Source organism: Rhyacophila brunnea, unplaced genomic scaffold (genome assembly GCF_057557595.1).
Source record: "Rhyacophila brunnea isolate RB1 unplaced genomic scaffold, BYU_Rbru_1.0 scaffold_20, whole genome shotgun sequence".
NCBI classification, from domain to species: Eukaryota; Metazoa; Arthropoda; class Insecta; order Trichoptera; family Rhyacophilidae; genus Rhyacophila; species Rhyacophila brunnea.
The window spans coordinates 28,263,853-28,279,828 of record NW_028232860.1 but is presented as its reverse complement, the minus strand read 5'-3'; the positions used below and the strand labels follow the sequence as shown (position 1 = coordinate 28,279,828).

The 15,976-nt window shown below is 33.1% G+C and overlaps 1 protein-coding gene across 1 annotated transcript; it reads right to left on the bottom strand.

Annotated features, from left to right (window-relative positions):
* Positions 1-400: 400 nt before the first annotated feature.
* LOC147071489 (luciferin 4-monooxygenase-like) lies at positions 401-15,725 on the bottom strand. The gene is made up of 7 exons (XM_085947960.1): positions 15,597-15,725; positions 13,593-13,800; positions 11,580-11,901; positions 7,485-7,656; positions 5,690-5,962; positions 2,292-2,519; positions 401-1,652 (listed from the first exon to the last, which is right to left on the bottom strand). The coding sequence occupies exons 1-7, from the start codon at positions 15,723-15,725 to the stop codon at positions 1,353-1,355; spliced, it is 1,632 nt and encodes a 543-aa protein (XP_085804086.1). The 3' UTR covers positions 401-1,352.
* Between the last annotated feature and the right edge of the window lie 251 nt (positions 15,726-15,976).

Genomic DNA, 15,976 nt, shown 5'->3' with positions numbered 1-15,976 from the left:
TAACATAATGTATTCTTTATCGCGAATTGATAATTACCATGCCTAAGGCTTTATATTAAATAAAAAACTCTTTTTTCGATGGAACTTAAACATATGCACGATTAAATCATTGTTTACGTCTGCATATTCACATTCTTACCAACTATTAAATCATAATATAATCATTGAAGTATAAAAATAATATTGAATATTTTTTTTTAAAGTACCTTTATGTACCTAACGTCTATTTATTTTCAAATTCCGTGGCGTCCAGTTGTCCGGTGTCAAATCGTCCTAGACCCGTTAATCATGCCATTTGAAATAAATAATGTCGTTGACTATTAAATAAGATAAATTAGTCATCAAAGCAAGTTAAAAATGGGTGGGATGATAAATTAGGTAAAACAAATGAAACAAAATCTACAATACATTTTTTACTATAATAGTTTTTAACTTGGTACATATTATTAGTCAATGGTAAAATATTAATACATCATTTTGTTTTAAACTTCATGCATAATGGCCAAGTCCTCCATGGACCATCTTGAATCATCCAATGGAGTGCAGTCTGTACTATGGAATCCAATCCCGAGCCAAAATTCTGATCACGGGATTACAATTTGACAATCCCAGGATTGGCATTTTTTTCCATTGTTAATAAAAAAATTTATATTTACAAATAACATTGAGAAAATCGGTCAAAAATAAATCTAGCATAATTTATACTAATTAAGGCATTTATTGTTCAATCTTGGAAATGCATATTATGGAGTAAATAATATTGTAATATAAATAATAATGTGAATTTAATATGAGATTGCTGTTTCTGATAGTAAAGACTTAATGAATGGGTTAGCGAGATTTAAAATAGTAAAGCAAATCATGGTGTACTTATGGCCTTTCCGCTTCATAAATCTAATTAGTCAGCCAAATGTGAAACTGCTGTAAAACGTTTGAGTTCACGATGGAATTACTGTGTTAATAGTGCGAAGCATTTTTTTTTCCAATCTTTCTCATTTTTATTAATTTATGTTAAAAATAAAATGAATCGGCAACTTACACATGGGTATAAATCAAACTTCATTCAAACTCAGTTTATTTCTAATGTAGTTATTTGTTATTAAAAGAATTTTTTCTGATATATTTTCGTTTTTATTTTATTTTCCATAAAAATTGATAAAAAAATCAATCCCGAAAGTTTCGGGATTATGTTTATCAATCCCGGGATTCATAGGTATCGAAAATAGCTCAGGATCCCGGGATCCCTAGTCTGTACAGTACAATAATTATTGCAGTAACTCCTTCAATATCAATTACTTGAATAGTGAAGGAATCATCTTATCTGGTTTAATTATGGCATTAACTAATTTCTATTAAAGTTTTGATTTTGGTAGTTTCTTCAAAAGGTCTCGTAATTTTCTTCTAAGAATTTTCCCACTCGGATTCTTGGGGACCTCCTCCAGGAAGTAGACGCCGCCTCTCAACTGTTTGTGAGTGGAGACTCGACTTGCAACAAAGCTGATGATGTCTTCTTCAGTTATTTTGGCACCCGCTTCGCGAACCACAAAGGCCATAGGTAATTCGCCAGCTTTCTCATCAGGCTTACCGATAACTCCCACGTCCTTAACTTCAGGGTGTTGAAGAATAAGTGCTTCAAGTTCTGCGGGTGGCACCTGGCAATAAAACAAACATATTGATTACCTACCTATTCAAATTGCGTTTATTGAAAACGCGTTCAAGAAAACCTTTTCTACCAGATCGACCCTGAATATAATCGTATCCGGAAATTTGTACGTAAACAGTTCACCGCAGGACACTTATTCGTGCGCCGCAGTACGTGAAACATGAGTTCATGTAACATTTAATCAAATGACGAGTTCTTCGTTGAACATTTAACCGTGGAGTATATTTGTACGTTTGCTACAACAAGTGGAGATGTCTTCACTAGGTTAGGTTAGGTTAGGGTTAATCTAATTGGCAAACTATCGCCGCATTTTGTAAGATACGTACAAATGTATTCCACGGTGAAATGTTCAACGAAGAACTCGTCATTTGATAAAATGTTATACGAACTCATGTTTTACGTACTGCGGCGCACGAATAAGTGTCCCACGATGAACTACATACGTATAACTTACATGTAACCGAATATAATACTCTGAAAATGAGGGTGAAAAAATTAACTCGTGGACTAATACATAAATTAGCTTCAAATTATTTCACAATGCACTCATTTCGAAAAATTACAAAAAATGTAATTTTAAAAATCACCAGCTGCTACTTATAATAATATTATAGTTGGCCAAAATTACCTGAAATCCGTTGTATTTAATAAGTTCCTTCAATCTGTCAACGACAAAAAAAAATTTGTCATCGTCATAATAGCCAATGTCGCCGCTATGAAGCCATCCCTCGGAGTCAAATATTTGATTCGTCGATACAGCATCACCAATATATCCTTGCATCATCAACGAGCCTTTGAAGCAGAGCTCACCCTCCTTATAAGGTCCCAGAGATTTACCGCTTTCAATGTCAATAACCTGGAACAATTTTTAAGCAACAGCTAGAATATTTTAAGTGGAGGAAGATTAAGCACGCATCATCACACGTTCTCATGCACCTACAATTCGATTTTTTTTAAATTTTATAAGTATAACAAAAACTTCAAGGCCCACTGTGAAAAAAATGACAGTCTCCACAAGGAATAACATTTGAAAATAATCAGTTGGGGTGCCAGACCCCATGGTTTAAAGACGACTGCTCTCTAATTGTTTTTTCAGCTTTTGTATACTCATTTTCCGTATCGACTGTGTTTAGGAAACAGGGCGTAACCCTCGATTTTTCGAAAAGTGCTTTTATTAGATATTAGCAATGTATACAACTAAATACACGTTCTGTAAAAAGGAAGTAAGCCGCAAATGCCGATTTATTATCTAAATTCAGGTTTTAATTGAGCTTTAATTTAAGGAAAAAACCATTTACCCTCAATTTTAATGATTTTCTGTAATAACTTCTTTAATTATTAGTAGATCGAAAAGATATTATACCAAATCATCAATCACAAAGAGATTGGACTCCTCCCACAGAGGTAGGACAATACAGGTAGGTATGTTGAAAATTTGATTATATAGTTAATTACAATATTTTATCTATTTAATATAATATTATCAGAGAAGCCCTGCATATATAATATGAATTCATACAAAAAAATCGATTATTTAAAACAAAAATGTTTTTATTTGAAATATAATGTATGAAAGTCAGCGTTGAGAAAATACTATTTTGAAAAACTATTGATTCCTAAGTATAATTAATCTATTAAAATATTATCTAATATGGTTGATTTGTTGCTCTGCATTTTTTGCTAAATGATGATATCTTATTTCTAAATATTTTTTTGAAAATAGTTTCATCAAATTTGTGACGTGGTTTTTTAATGGCGAAGTATCATACATGTGATTACCTAATTCTCTAAAAATACAGTTGAATATTAAATAATGAATGTCATTAACTAGTACTAATATTTTTTACTTTGAAAAACAAATCTTATATTTTGGGTTCAAAATAATATTACGAGTGTGGCCCTGGCACATGACAATGGAGAGTATACATTTTGACGTTTGACATAATTGTTATTGTAACAGATGTTTTAGGAAAAACTATCAATGTATAATTGATAATATGCATATATTGTTCCGAAATGCTGTTACTCCTTTGTATTCTTCCATTAAAAACACTTTTTTAGCCGAATAACATCTGAAATCTTTGTAAAATACAATAACAATATCCGCCATGTTTTTTTACAACACAAAAGCAAACGATAGTGAAGTAGCAGCTTACAGTAATACCAACAGACTTTTTTTCTGTTTCGTATTGCTTCGTACGTGTTCGTACGAAAATGACGATATGTTCACTCTCCACAGTCTAATCTCTTTGATCAATCATCATGCACCCAATATCTATGCCTATTTTTTTATTAATATTAAACCAAAATCATTCAAAAAACGTTTTTTGCCTCTCCTGTAAAATTTGTTCTGTGTGGGTTACGCCCTTTTTCCTAAACACGGTCGGTATGGAACCATTCATGCCATGCGAGAAAGGTGAACAGATCCCTCAATGATGCCTGCTACCATTGCCGACTCAAGTAGAAAGCCGATACATTCACGACGACTAGTCTTACTTTTTCCGCCCCTACCGTTGTTGTCTATGGGTGACCTGTCATTGCCTGTCATTGTTCTAATAATACTGACGCGTCTGTTGTGTTGACACAGGGAATGGTTTGATTTGAATATATGAGTTACATGATAAATAATACACTAGCATTAACACACCTTCTACAAATGTAATGCATAGATCAATGCGACATATTTTTTGTAAATCGATATTACAACCGATCTTTGTGTGAAGGACTAGTCTGACTTTAACAGCTGATGAATAACAGGAATGTATATTATTTATAAATAATACTGATAGTTAATGTATTTGATTTGAGAATTTTTTATAATTCTATGGCGCTGCTGCTACATACTAACGCGATGCTTGAAGCCTATGTGCATAGCCTCCACAAGGGAAAGGGGGGGGGGGGGGCTGACAGGGCTCTAGCCTGGGGGCCCGGACTCAGGAAGGGCCCGGCGAGGCGAGACAACCAGATAAGCAAGATAAACACACATCAAAAATTTGCTTTAATAGTATAAAAGTTGCCTGCAGCGCTATTTTCCTTCAGTAATATTATTATTTAAAGTTATGTGGATGTACGATACAATTTTTAATTGTGTATCAATACTCGACATCTCCATAATTCAAATGGATGTATTAAAATATACCATAAAACACATTAATTTTACCGCATACTTTGGAAAATGCTACTGTAGAGCGTCACACTACCTTTATCCTTAGTGATAGGTAGGGGGGTCCGCCAAAGATCCTAGCCTGGGGGCCCGCTTTACGATGTGGGCCCATGTCTATATCTATGGCAAAAGTGTACAATCTGGCTAGGATCACATCACTTGATGTTCGTGGAGAAGAATCCACTAATATACATCACACTGACCAACCATTTATAACAAATTCTGTACATTTAACAATTTATAGAATTAGTAACTGATTCAGTGAATTCAATATTGTGTTTAAAATGTGAAAATCCTTACGATTTTGACAGTTGTAATGTGAGAAATGACAGCGTGACGTATACCACAAATCTTTAATAACATTTCTCCAGCTATACACCATACCATATATTGGAAAACGCTTTTTTAAAAGAATATATTCTTTAATGTCATTGATAAATGTTTTTAAATTTTTGTTGAATCATTTATAAACTTGACTTGACTAGCTTAAACGATCAAAAAAAATTGAAGTACTTGATAGAAATAAAACCTACTGAAATGTCATTTTGACATGTCATATTGATTTTCATAATAATGCACGTATATATTAATAATTTAGTTGCTTGGACCCCAGACCCCTAGCAACCAATAATGGTGTCGAAATAAATTTTCAGACAAAACAGCATTAACTGAAAATGAATTCAATTCTACTTAAAGATGGCTAAAAGTATTAAAAAAATGCATTTGCATCGTGTTCTGATATATTCCAAAAGTTTCAAATGTCTAGCTAGTCGGGAAGTTAGTTAAAAATCGATTTCAAGATTTGTACCGGACAAATAAGAATACGAGCTAAGAAAAATGTTGTAAAATAGATTTGTTCTTACCTTGGCTTTGGTTCCCGGAACTACTTGTCCACAAGATCCATATTTTATATCTGCCTTTCCATTGTGAAGGACCGCAAGAGTGGTCTCAGTCATACCATATCCCTGCTTAATATTGGAGACTCCTATTCTCTGCGCCACGGCATCCTGCAACTCTTTCGAGAGGGGTGCAGCCGCGCACCAGATCTCTTTGAGGCTCGTCAGGTCGAATTTGCTGACCAACGGGTGTTTTGCGAGGAATACCATCAACGGGGGTACGATGAATGTCACCGACACCTGTTCAGAGTTGATTTCATAAAAAATGTTAGTTGGCAATTAACACTTTAATAATAAGTTTCAAGTCGCTATTATATTGGAGTCTTAACTAAATAATATATTAGTTTATATGAAATATATCATCTGAATCTATTCTATGATGTCATTGTGCATTTTAGTTTTGAGGTTGTATAATGGTGAAAACAGGATGGAAAGCATAAAATATTGTAAAATATAGATATTTTGAACAGGTTCACAGAAAATTGAAATATGATCGAAGGGTAAGCTATATTTTGATTCCTGTTTTTACTTTTTGACTACTATATTTTTTAGGAATGGACAAAAAGAAAAATCCATTTATTCAATTGACTGTAAATTAGAATTATTTCAAATTCAAATGTTGACATTCTAATCCAAATTGATTATATTATAATATTTGTGGTGAAATAAAATGATGAGACAATTATTGAACCACGTGCACACGATAGCACGTTGCGTATTACTCTATTTATTAGTTTTTACAACGTACTTAGACTTGCTAATAATTTAATAAACTATTTTTCCGAACTGACGAACTGACGATTCCGAACTGACCTGGCAACTGAAACCTCGACTGAACGGAAAACTTATGATCGACTAAATACAAAGCCGTTTCAAAACTGAACGGACCAAAATGGAAACCACAACTGAACGAAAAATAGAACTGACGTTTAAAAGGACCTTTGGCGTTATCGTATTTTTTATAAGGTAACCCATTGAGTGAAAAATATTTAGATACTTACATAAACAATAAGCGTTTAGTATGTAGGTATACTTTAGTGGCGAAGGGTGACTTTTGGAAAGAGGTAGGCTGTGGAGATCAAAGAAAAAGAGCACACTTGTCAAATATACTCATGGGAAATAAGACGATAATACGATATTATTACTGATGAATAGGTACACACTAATTCAACATCACACTAAATCGATGAAATTTCAATAGCTTCTTTTTCAATAGAAGAGATTCTTTTTTTCAAATTGTGTTGGTTTTTTAGTGTACTGTTACACCCATGATTATTGGGCCTCTCCGATAGTCTAAATTACGTAATTATTAGGTGTAACCATGTCACCTGACCTCCTAGTCAACAATGGGCGTACGTACGTCCAACATTCCTTGTTTAACTGTCAAGATGTTCAACATATTGTACTTAGCACGTAAGAATTTATTGTATCTTATTATAATAATAGTATGTCAGGGAAGAATGTGATTGTGCCGAATTGAGGGTTAAGAAATGACACCTTGCAAGTGACATTTTATTCAAAATACGTTATTTGCATTATTTAATATATTGGTAGTATGTATTGTCATCTACCGACGAAAGCTGAAAAAGGTTTTGAAACGATATCTCGTATCGTATATACATTCACTATAGATGACCAAAACGTTAATTTGTAATATCAAATAAAAAAATAAAAACTACCTCATTTGGACTGGAGTTGAATAAATAAATTACTTAGGTACTCTAAACGGAGGATAATATAAAAAATAATGAAAATTCTTTACCTCGTAATTCTGAATAGCACTAAGGAAGGCTTGTCCTTCAAATTTGACTAGGATGACAGATCTAAGCTGGAGGTTGATACAGGAGAGGTGTGTGATGAAGCCGTAGCCGTGGAACCAGGGTAATATGTTCAAGAGACAACTGCTTTCTTCTCCAACACTGTTCATCAGATATCTGGAAAAAAGAAGATAGCAAATACCGTGAGTTATTTTATATCACACGATAATACCCTATGAACATTTCTGTGTTTGGAACTTGGCCCTGTACCTTTTATCGTGTGTCATTTAGTTCTCAGAGAATAATAATGACATTAGATAAATAGGGAGTTTCTAATAATAATATAGATAGCAGTGTTATGCCATAATGTTTACTTGTGGCATGCTGTTTTAAAAATTCATATAAATACATCCATTTTTACTACATATAATCAGCACAATTGAATTTTAAGAGTTTGGTTTTGAAATAAAACTATTCAATTACCTACATCTTTGGCTAACTGAAAGCCAAAGCGATCGTTACTCACATAAAATTGTCCAATGTAACATAATCAACATTGAATGCCATTAGAAAAAGTCAGTGGAACCGGTAATGCAACAATCCACGCAACAGCCTACGGTTCGGCCTGGTGTATGGAAGAAACTCTTATGGATAAGGCATACATATTGCAGGACACGACGAAGTACTTTGTGGTCTAAATCCCACCACACTTACAAAATAAGAACTCTTTCAACCTCCACATATGCATTCTAATATAGGCCAGGCATGTCGAACTTGAAGATCTACTACACTCTTTCATTGCCATTCTTGAAATTGGCAGAGGACACTGAGATGCTACTAACACGTCTTTCACCATTACAAATAACTTCTCAATTTATTATTTGTTGTGAAAACGATTGGTCTTCTTTTGGGCACTCATTGTATTCATTGTCAAGCTATTCTCTTACAGTCCTACAAACTTATCTAGAGAATGGTCAAAAATGGAACTACGAACTATGGACGCCATTTTGAAAACGTCATCCGAATGTCAGATTCTGTCCAGTTGTTAGTCTTGATTGGGTAGTTTTCGACAGTGGCTCCCCCATCCATTATTTAGATTAGTTTGTACATAGGTCTGTACTGTGCAAAGGCCTACTGCGCTGTGGAAAGGGGAAACTACCCCTCAGCTAATGCATAGGGATTCACATTTTCCTTTTCTCTCACTGTAAGTAATACAATATGAATCGAGTGATATGTGGTTACGCGGTTGTCCACATAGTTAATTTGAAAATTACATTCACGTAAGTAATGCCTGATAATAGCCAATGTAAAGGAATAAAAACACTATATCGAGGATTAAATAACGACTTTACAGGAGAAGGAAAAAACTCACCTGCACACTATGTGTTTGATATTTGATATTACAAATCAGTGTTTTGGTCATCTATAGTGAATGTATTAATGTAGTATGAAAATTATTTACACGCATCTGACAGGTGGCTGGCGATAAACAAAATGATGGATTTACTAGTTATCATTAGTTTGATAGTAGATACGAGATATCGTTTCAAAACGTTTTCAGCTTTCGTCGGTAGATGCCAATACTACCAATATATTAAATAATGCAAATAACGTATTTTGAACAAAATTGGTTTCTTAACCCTCAATATATTATGCATACTATAACATAACATAACTTTATAATACGAATATAAATTATATATTACAATAACAACATATTATGTAGGTATAGTTTTGTCAACCAAAGTTTGGTAGAAACCTGCATACTGACAAATTTTATCTGCTCCGTTTCACATTGTGATATTGTGAGATGGCTTATCATTAATAATTATACACAACAAAAAATATGAACAAGGCTAAAATTTAATGCATACCCTATTATTGACTTTCATTTGTTGGGTACTGATAGCATCGGTCCCACAAGAATTTTGGACAGATGGTGTCATACGGAACTGCGAGGCTATTCTAATATATCATGAGCTACATGTGATAAAATATATATTATTACATTTATCATTTTACGTATTCAGGTAGTTAATTCTTACAATAAGTTAACTGTCTGAACTGTCAAAAAGTGCTATCGTTTAACAGCCCTTTTCTTGGCCGTGTTAACTTTTAAAGTGAGATAGACTACGTGAATTTTACATATTGAGAATTGAGATGCAAAATGATTATGTCACGGCTGCCGCCTTAATTTATAGTCCCCGCGAGCTGTCAAATTTAATATCGAGTGGCTAGTAGCAACATAATATTTGATTACTACTTGCTGTAATCGCCATTACATGACTTGATTGAATAAAATTGTAGGTTATGTTGATATGTTTGACGTTTCAATACAAATTTTAGGGTTCGGGCGTATCCACCAGCACGAACATACCCAAATTTGACCGACATGTCTACCAACCTAAATTTTAGCCATATTACGAATTTACCATTTATTGTAGATACCGCCTTGTGTATGGAATGCCTTCCGTGGTAAACATGCTAAATATTATAAATAGCTGCGTTGAAATATGAACACTGATGATATTCTAGTGACCATAAGAAACAGTTTGACCGCAGGTTATTCAGAAAGATCCATCGGCTAATCTACGAAAATGGAGTATGGCAGTGTCGGTCTAATCACAAACTATACAGCAATTGCGATGAGCTGGATATCATGAAATTTATGACTTCAAGTCTGGATCTAACACAGGAGCACCAAGACAGTGAATAAAATGGACAAAAACTAATGAATTAAGATGTTATTTTCTGTTATTTTACAGAAACAAATAGTGAAAAAGATATAACATCCTATTGTCCAGGAACCCATCAACAATACTGTAAGGTGTACCCTGAATTCAGGGTGACTGTGCAAAACATAAGCATACTTATTACGAATAAAAATTTACGGTACAGTTCGGTTATTAGGAATACTGGATTATTTGTTAGGTTAACCTAACCTAACCTAACCCAACCTAACCTAACCTAAACTAACCCAAACTAACAAATAATCCAGTATATCGGGTATTTTCAAAATGTGTTTTCCGCTGTATTCCTCATAACCGAACTGTACCAAATTTACTATCGAAGAAATAATAATAATTGTGGTTTGCTAGAGACCAACTTCTGTAACTTGAGGTGCGGCATTTTTTGAGATCTAATAGCTAATAGCAAGAGTATAGCCAAGGCAGTGCAGCAAGTTATTAGTTGTTGGACTCTAATAGAATTTCAGAAAATGTACCTACTTTAGTTGCATATTATATCACAATAATTATGTCTATGTGCAGCTACATAATAATTTATCTAGTTGATCTTTGACTAAGCATTCAGAGTTTTAAAAAAAAGCTATTATTTATTTTAAAGGTGATATAATATGATTGGTGTTTGACATATTGTGGGCAGTGTCAGACTTATGTCATGAGAAAATGAAGATGTCATTTAAATTGAACTATATTTTAAATGATTACACAGTTAGACTTTGACACTAAAAATAGAATAACAGTAATTCATTCAAAAGATATTTCTAGCTTCTATTTCTAACAGTCAGAGTCAAATATAAAGGAAAATTATACAACGAGCGGAGTTGTTTCATTTAGGATATTGGAAATTTGGCACCCGCTGGCTCTTTTGTGTGAAGAATGATAACGCATTTATTTATAGGTTAGGAGTTTGAGATTTTGTGTGATCATAGAAAACATGCTTTATAACAATATAATGCCATCAAAATCTCATTATTGGTCAAAAGTGGAGGTAGCTGGTTTACAAATTAAGCAGTCGATATGCGGATTGTGAAAAGCCTTACGTATAAAAATAACAGTCTACTGAAAGTGGTTTTATTTTTCTGGTGGTTTGGTTTGAATCTTGGGTAATTTATAATAATTATTTCATCTAACTTATGTGAAATGAAAAATAGAATTATTGAAAACCAAAAATGAGTAATGGTAATTATGGTTAAATGTATTCTTATTTTCATGCAGTTGTACCGCTATAACGTTAGCGTTTTGAATTTTTTTTTTTAAATCATGTACATATTCATATTTGATATAAGGATTTCTTCAGTATTTCTAATCAAACACACAATGTTGGCAACAGTTCTTAAAAAAGTTAAGTGAACTTACCGTAAATGATTTGTGCATATACTAAAGTTGTAATGCGTTATAACGACTCCTTTGGCTAAACCGGTTGTCCCGGATGAGTACAGGATAGCAGCTGGATGCTTCTTGAAGTCCACTTCTGCTAGTTTAAAAGTTTGTATATCAGTGTGCTCATTCGTTAAGTCTTCATATGACAGAAAGGCAGAGTCTGTCTTTTTGTCACCAAACTCGATGAGTTTTGGAGCGGATTTCATGCCTCTGATGGCGTTCTCGATGTTGCGAATGGTCATTGGCGAACAGAACATCATCTTTGGCTTCGATATTTTCAAAGCATGTAATATTTCATCTGAAAGAAAGAAAGGTGAAGCCTTTACTGAGCCGTTTTTAAAGAGGCACCTAGCGTAAAAATACGAAGCTTGCAATTTGAGATTTTTAATTTGAGATAAATAAAAAGGATGTCAAGTTATACACATTTATATTTTTTTATAAAAATCGATGTTTTTTAAAATAGATATAAAAAATATTAAAACCATAAATTAGTCAAAAATCTCTTAGGCGATGCTTAGAAAACTTAATAAACTAAATTTAAATAATAAATATGACCATAAAATATATGTAATAATAAGGTGCGGTCCGATTCAACAAATTCACATTTTATTACATTTTTTACAATTGTAAGTTTATCTTTGACTTAAAATAAAAAATATTTTTCTCTTTAATGTGTTCAGATACATATTTATTAATTAATATAGTTGAAATTGTAAAGTATCAAAAAAAAATCTCAAATTGCAAGCTTCGTATTTTTCCGCTAGGTGCCTCTTTAAAAAAGGCTCAGTAAAGGCTTCACCTTACGTAATGTATTATATTATTTAACTGAGGACACAAAGGAGTAACAAATTAATCAACTCCTGTATTTCACTATCACAAAAAATACTTAATTTGCCATAAAATTTGTCGTGAAAATTATTTGTTTTGGCTTTTTTTGACCACTCATTGAAGCCATCGTCAAACTATCCACCTACTGTGCAAAGATCCCACTGCGCCTTAGTTTAAAGCATAGGGATTCACAATATACTCCTGTTGTTGGTCTCAGGTGATACCACAAGTTCGGTTACATGTAAATTGTACGTATTACATTTCACCGTAACACAGGTTCGTCGTGAGCTTTCTTATCGGAAAAAGATGACCGTATGCTATACGGTTATCTCTATAGCAACGTGATAAAAAAAATATACACGTTGTTCGTGGAGTATTGCAGATAATAATGTTACAATTTTACCTAACCTAACCTGACCTGACCTGATCCAACTTATTCTAGCCTAACCTAACAAATAATCCAGTATATCGGCTATTTTGAAAATTTGTTTGCTGCTGGCTTTCTGTAAACCGACAAAAACCGTGTTTTATTTAGATATGAATTTTATCTCAGTACTATACGACCCAAAAAGGTTGGATGGTCTTTAATATACCACCGTATATTATTCCGATACAGCATTTAAGGGGGATCATATATGCCAAAAGAGAACCTAGCAGAAAAATACGAAGCTTGCAATTTGAGATTTCTTTTTGATAATTTACAATTTCAACTATTAATTAGTAAATATGTATCTGAAAACATTAAAAAGATATTTTTTTAAGTCAAAGATAAACTTACAATTGTAAAAAAATCTGAATTTGTTACATGTTTATATGTACACAGTTACGTTATTATTACATTATATTTTATGATCATAGTTTTCTATGTTTTGACATAAAGATTTTTGACTAATTCATAGTTTAATATTTTTTTATATTTATTTTAAAAAACATCGATTTTTATAAAAATATAAATGTGTATTACTTGAATTTCTTTTAATTTATATGAAATCTTATTTAGGTATGGTCCCAATATTCGGTATTATGACGATAGGTGAAAATTTCAAATATTTATATATTTAATTGCATGATTTGTAAGTCTGTCAATTAATAGATGTCCCTATTAGCAGTACAGTGTTGCTACGCTAGCCTTAATAAGATTTAACAAAATTGTATAACTACTTTTGGTATAGACGATATTGATAGGTGAAATTATAGCTCCAATCAGTAGCACAGCAACAACGGAGACGGTGAACTCAAATCTGTTTTCGCTGGACATGCCGATCACATCGTCTTTCTTTACACCAAGACTCCTCAGGGCCTCTGCCAAGTTCACGCTCTTCTGAAGAATATCCCAGTAGGTGACCTTATTTCCAGTGGCATTGTCAATCTAGAACAGATAAAATATTTTTATTATACTGGTAATAACTAATATGTAAGTTGAGGTTACCTAAGGACTGCAGTTCCGAACAGAAATTTCAATCCCGGGATTTTGGAATTCTCGATCTCGATTTCAAAATCCTGGAATTGTGGAGAAAACAATAATTTGCCCCTTTTCTTGTATTTGTGACAAATTAGGTAGCATATAAATACCTACGCCTGAAAATCCTTACAAATTGTGGCATCCGTTTTATTAATATCAAATTGACCTTTAATATTGTGACCATACCTAAATAATATTTGATATAAATGAAAAGAATTTCAAGTTATACCTACACATTTATCTTTTTATAAAAATCGATGTTTTTTAAAATAAATATAAAAAATATCGAAACTATAATATATTAGTCAAAAATCTCTACGATAAAACATAGAAAACTTAATAAACTAAATATTAATAATAAATATGAGCATAAAATAATATGTAATAATAAGATGGGAAATTCACATGTTATAAGATTTTTTTACAATTGTAAGTTTATCTTTGACTAAAAATATTTTTCTTTTTAATATTTTCAGATACATATTTATTAATTAATACAGTTTAAATTATTGTAAATTATCAAAAAAAATCACAAATTACAAGCTTCGTATTTTCCCGCTAGGCGTCTCTGGTAGGTATCGCTTTAACTCAGTACCTACAAACTTCACCGGAAACTCTAATTTAGCAAATTTGTAAATATTCTTAACCTCTCACAAATACAAATACGTAACCGACTCTATGTACCTAATTATCTCTACATAATTATCTGAACCACCCTGTACGGAAATACACAAGCATTGTATTCCTATTATATATTATTTTCTATATAGCCTCATTCCATTTCAGGTTTTCTGGTATCCACTGATATGGCACCCCTGAATGGCCAGCTTCATTTGCCAGGTCATTCGCCCTTTCATTGCCCTCAATACCCATGTGGAATGGGATCCATTGAATTCATATTCCTCTATTTTTCTTGGCGTCGATCTGGTCAAGGATGTGGTATGTTATGTTTTTACTATTATGTGAGCGAATACCTAGCTGCGGCAAGGAGTTGTAAAGCGCTTTTGGAATCTGGATTGCGCCGAGAAATCATCGCTTAAAGTGTATTTTATTGCTTAGATTATTGGTGTTGCTGGGTTTAGCTTCCAGCTCTTGTTTATATCTACTTTTGGTATCACAAGAGCTGCGCCTGCTCTATTCTCATCTTTGGACCCATCTGAATAAAGGTGGATCCATCCTGCGTACCTCTCTATCAGCATTTTTTCGACAAGCTCTTTTGATTTAGCGGATATCATGCTCCGTTTTGGTTTGTCTATTCCTTTGACATCTAGTTTAATTACAGAGCTGAGGTCGTAGGTACCAACTGGCCTCCTCAGCGAATACATACCTAGGCATTTTGTATTTAATACATCCCAACTTTCTGTGGCTTGACGGATTCCTACCAGTAGTGGGAGCTTTCGTTTCTCATAGTATGTATTGCTTTCAACGAGCTCGTATAGGAGTTTCACCTTTGCCAATATGGGGTTATCTATTATAAATTTCCACTTCATTCATGTCTTTGTAGCCAGTGCTCATCTCCTGACATTTAGAGGTACACTGAGATCCGCTTGTAGCACGAAAATTATACAATTATGCACGTCGCTGACTGATAAATAAATAAATAGTTTTAAAAAATGTAATGTAATATTGAAATATCACCTGCAGTATAATATATTAACATAATATTCAAACATAAAGCTTCTAAATTTGAATTAGATGCATACCTGTATGATCTTATTCCCGCCCAATTTCAAGTTGCGAAAAAGTTGCTCGCTGAAAGAAATATCCAAATTTCCTTCTCTTTCCGGCAACCCTTCGATTATAAACTCCATATTATTATTATCATCACTCATTTTAATATTTCAACTGCGACGCATACACAACACTCGGCTGACAAATGGAAAGTAATCACTCAATGAGCGTCCGCTCTTGACTTTTTGAAAAAATAGTATTATCGACAGTTTCATAATATACCCAATGGCGTCTTGAAAAACGACTGATTAAAATGGGGGTAAACTAGCTCAACGCTACCAGAGTACACACTGTCCGAAGTCTAACATATTATAAATTATGTCAATATTATCTGATAAGACAAAAAATAATA